Source organism: Microtus ochrogaster, chromosome 4, assembly GCF_000317375.1.
Source record: "Microtus ochrogaster isolate Prairie Vole_2 chromosome 4, MicOch1.0, whole genome shotgun sequence".
NCBI classification, from domain to species: Eukaryota; Metazoa; Chordata; class Mammalia; order Rodentia; family Cricetidae; genus Microtus; species Microtus ochrogaster.
Genome location: NC_022011.1, coordinates 16,897,806 through 16,900,040, shown reverse-complemented (window position 1 = coordinate 16,900,040; position 2,235 = coordinate 16,897,806). Strand labels below are relative to the sequence as shown.

At 44.7% G+C, this 2,235-nt stretch overlaps 1 protein-coding gene across 1 annotated transcript in view; it reads right to left on the bottom strand.

Annotated features, from left to right (window-relative positions):
* LOC101994055 (ATP-dependent RNA helicase DDX19B) overlaps nucleotides 1–1,091 on the bottom strand; it is a 22,281-nt gene extending 21,190 nt beyond the window's left edge. The window contains exon 1 of the mRNA XM_013354450.2: nucleotides 951–1,091. Within this exon, the coding sequence (XP_013209904.1) occupies nucleotides 951–1,007 (57 nt within the window). The 5' untranslated portion in view covers nucleotides 1,008–1,091. The remainder of the gene's footprint in view (nucleotides 1–950) is intronic.
* Between the last annotated feature and the right edge of the window lie 1,144 nt (nucleotides 1,092–2,235).

Here is a 2,235-nt window from a genome sequence, read left to right as displayed (position 1 = left end):
TCGAAAAACCAAAAAAAAAAAAAAAAAGAAAGAAAAAAATGTCTCAAATGTTACAGTGGTGCAGGCCTATAATCCCAACACTCAGGGGATAAGAGGCAGAGGATCAGGGTATATATACACATATACATACATACATACATTGAGGTCCTGCTGTCTCAAAAAAGAAAAATACTCTCCTCAGTGCACAAAGCCCAAAACACTATTTCTCTTTAAACTATGTGGATATATATATATATGTATATATATATACATATATATGTGTGTGTGTGTATATATATATATATATAAAGTTTTGAAAGAAAATAAATCTTTTTTTTCTTTCTTTCAGGGTGGTCTTGAACTTGAGGCACTCCTCCTGCCCAAGCATCCAAGAGATAGGATGAGAGGCGCCACATCATGCCAGGCTGAAACTCTTACTCTTTAGAATTCAGAGACATATGTATTGAGAGTTACGTTCAAACCTCCACTAGAATGCAGAATGCTTAGAAATTAATTCTAAGTAGTAATATTTAAACTCATATCTTGCTACAATGCACCAGGCTCAGAAAAAGAGAGCCAATCAAGAGAGGATTTATTGACAGGTGGACCATTCAACCCTCCACCACCAATAACCAGTGGGAGGAGTCATACAAATATGAGCAAAACATGGTCCCTGAGCCCTAGAAACTCCTATCTGAAGGTATATGAAAATCACCATCCAAAGTTGAGAGTGCAATCGATTATCAACTCTGATTCCAGGAAGGCAGGCTAGTACTGTGGGGAACCGATCACCCAAATTGAGTTTACACAACGTGGGAGGGGCTGGGTAATCAATGCCAGCTTTGGGGCCAAGTCCCATCCCGCCAGGGTCCTCCGCCCTGTATTGAGCAACTTAAACAGTGTCCTTCCACGGGACCGTGATCCTGACCGACACCGGACCCCTAGTCCACCAGCGGCGGGTGACAACTCACCGACTCAGCCGCGGCTTCCTGCTCATCCACCGCTAGGGCCCAGGAATCCGTGGCCATGGTCCCCTGTGCCGGGGCAGTGCTGGCAGGCTCGCCCACCCGGGCCGTGCAACCACGGGCTCAGGTGGGTCGCGGCGAGGTCCAGCTCCGCCCCGGGGGAAATCATTCACTGCGGCGCAGACAACCGGAAGCGGCGCGCCGAAGTGTCGTCAGACTGGCGTCAGCTCTGCGCCCTTAAGTTCCTGGGACCCGGTACCGCTAAGGCAGTCTTCGGGTCCCCACCCCTCATCTTTCGCTGAAGATTGCCCTACAACCCAACGGAGCTAGCCAGGATTAAATGCTCTCGTACTGAGGGAGGAAAATGAAACATCCAGCATGGTGGCATAGAGGAGCTCATATAACTATTACAGTCAGAATACATAGGCAAGCAAATAGTTAACTTTTCAGGTTATTTAAAATGCCTCAGTGAACAAACTTATCGGACTGTTAGCTAAGATCAAGATAGCATCTGTTCTGATCAATCCGGTATCTAAGAACTGGTACTCAGTTCCGTGAAACATAGGATTAAGTGCTGAAAGATCTGCACCGAATTGAGCTTTGAAAACACCAAAGGAAAGTGCCAAGGTATCAGAGACCAGAAAGAGGAAGTCAGTTTGTCCAACCAAACCAATTCAGTTCCTGGAGAAAATGGCAAGAGCTGCTTAATAAGGAAATATACTTTTGGAATCACCTATGCCTTCTTCAGATGGTCAGCTCTCCTCTCCTATGCAAAGGTGTATGGTTGGCATTTTATTTATTTAGTTTCGGATAATTTTTGAAAAGATTTATATATTTGATTTGCTTGCATGTCTATGTGCACCATATGTGTGCCTGGTGCTCAGGGAAGTCAGAAGAGGGTATTGGATACCCTAGAATTGGCGTTATGGATGGTTGTGAACTACCATGTGGATATTGGGAATTGAACCAGGTCCTCTGCAAGAGCAGGAAGTGCGCTTAACCTCTGAGATGGCTCAGAGGTTAGCCAGCCTTAGTTTTGGATAATTTTTAAAAGGAAGAGGTAGCTCTAGTTTTTAGAATAGTAAATTAAGGACTGAAATACTTGCTTTCCCCTAACAGGGATCAAATAAGCCTTAGCCCTTGTTATTTCCCTAGAAGGAATCATCATTCTCCTGGAACTTTTTTTTTTTTTTTTTTTTTTGGTTTTTCGAGACAGGGTTTCTCTGTGGCTTTGGAGCCTGTCCTGGAACTCGCTCTTTAGACCAGGCTGGTCTCGAACTCACAGAGATCC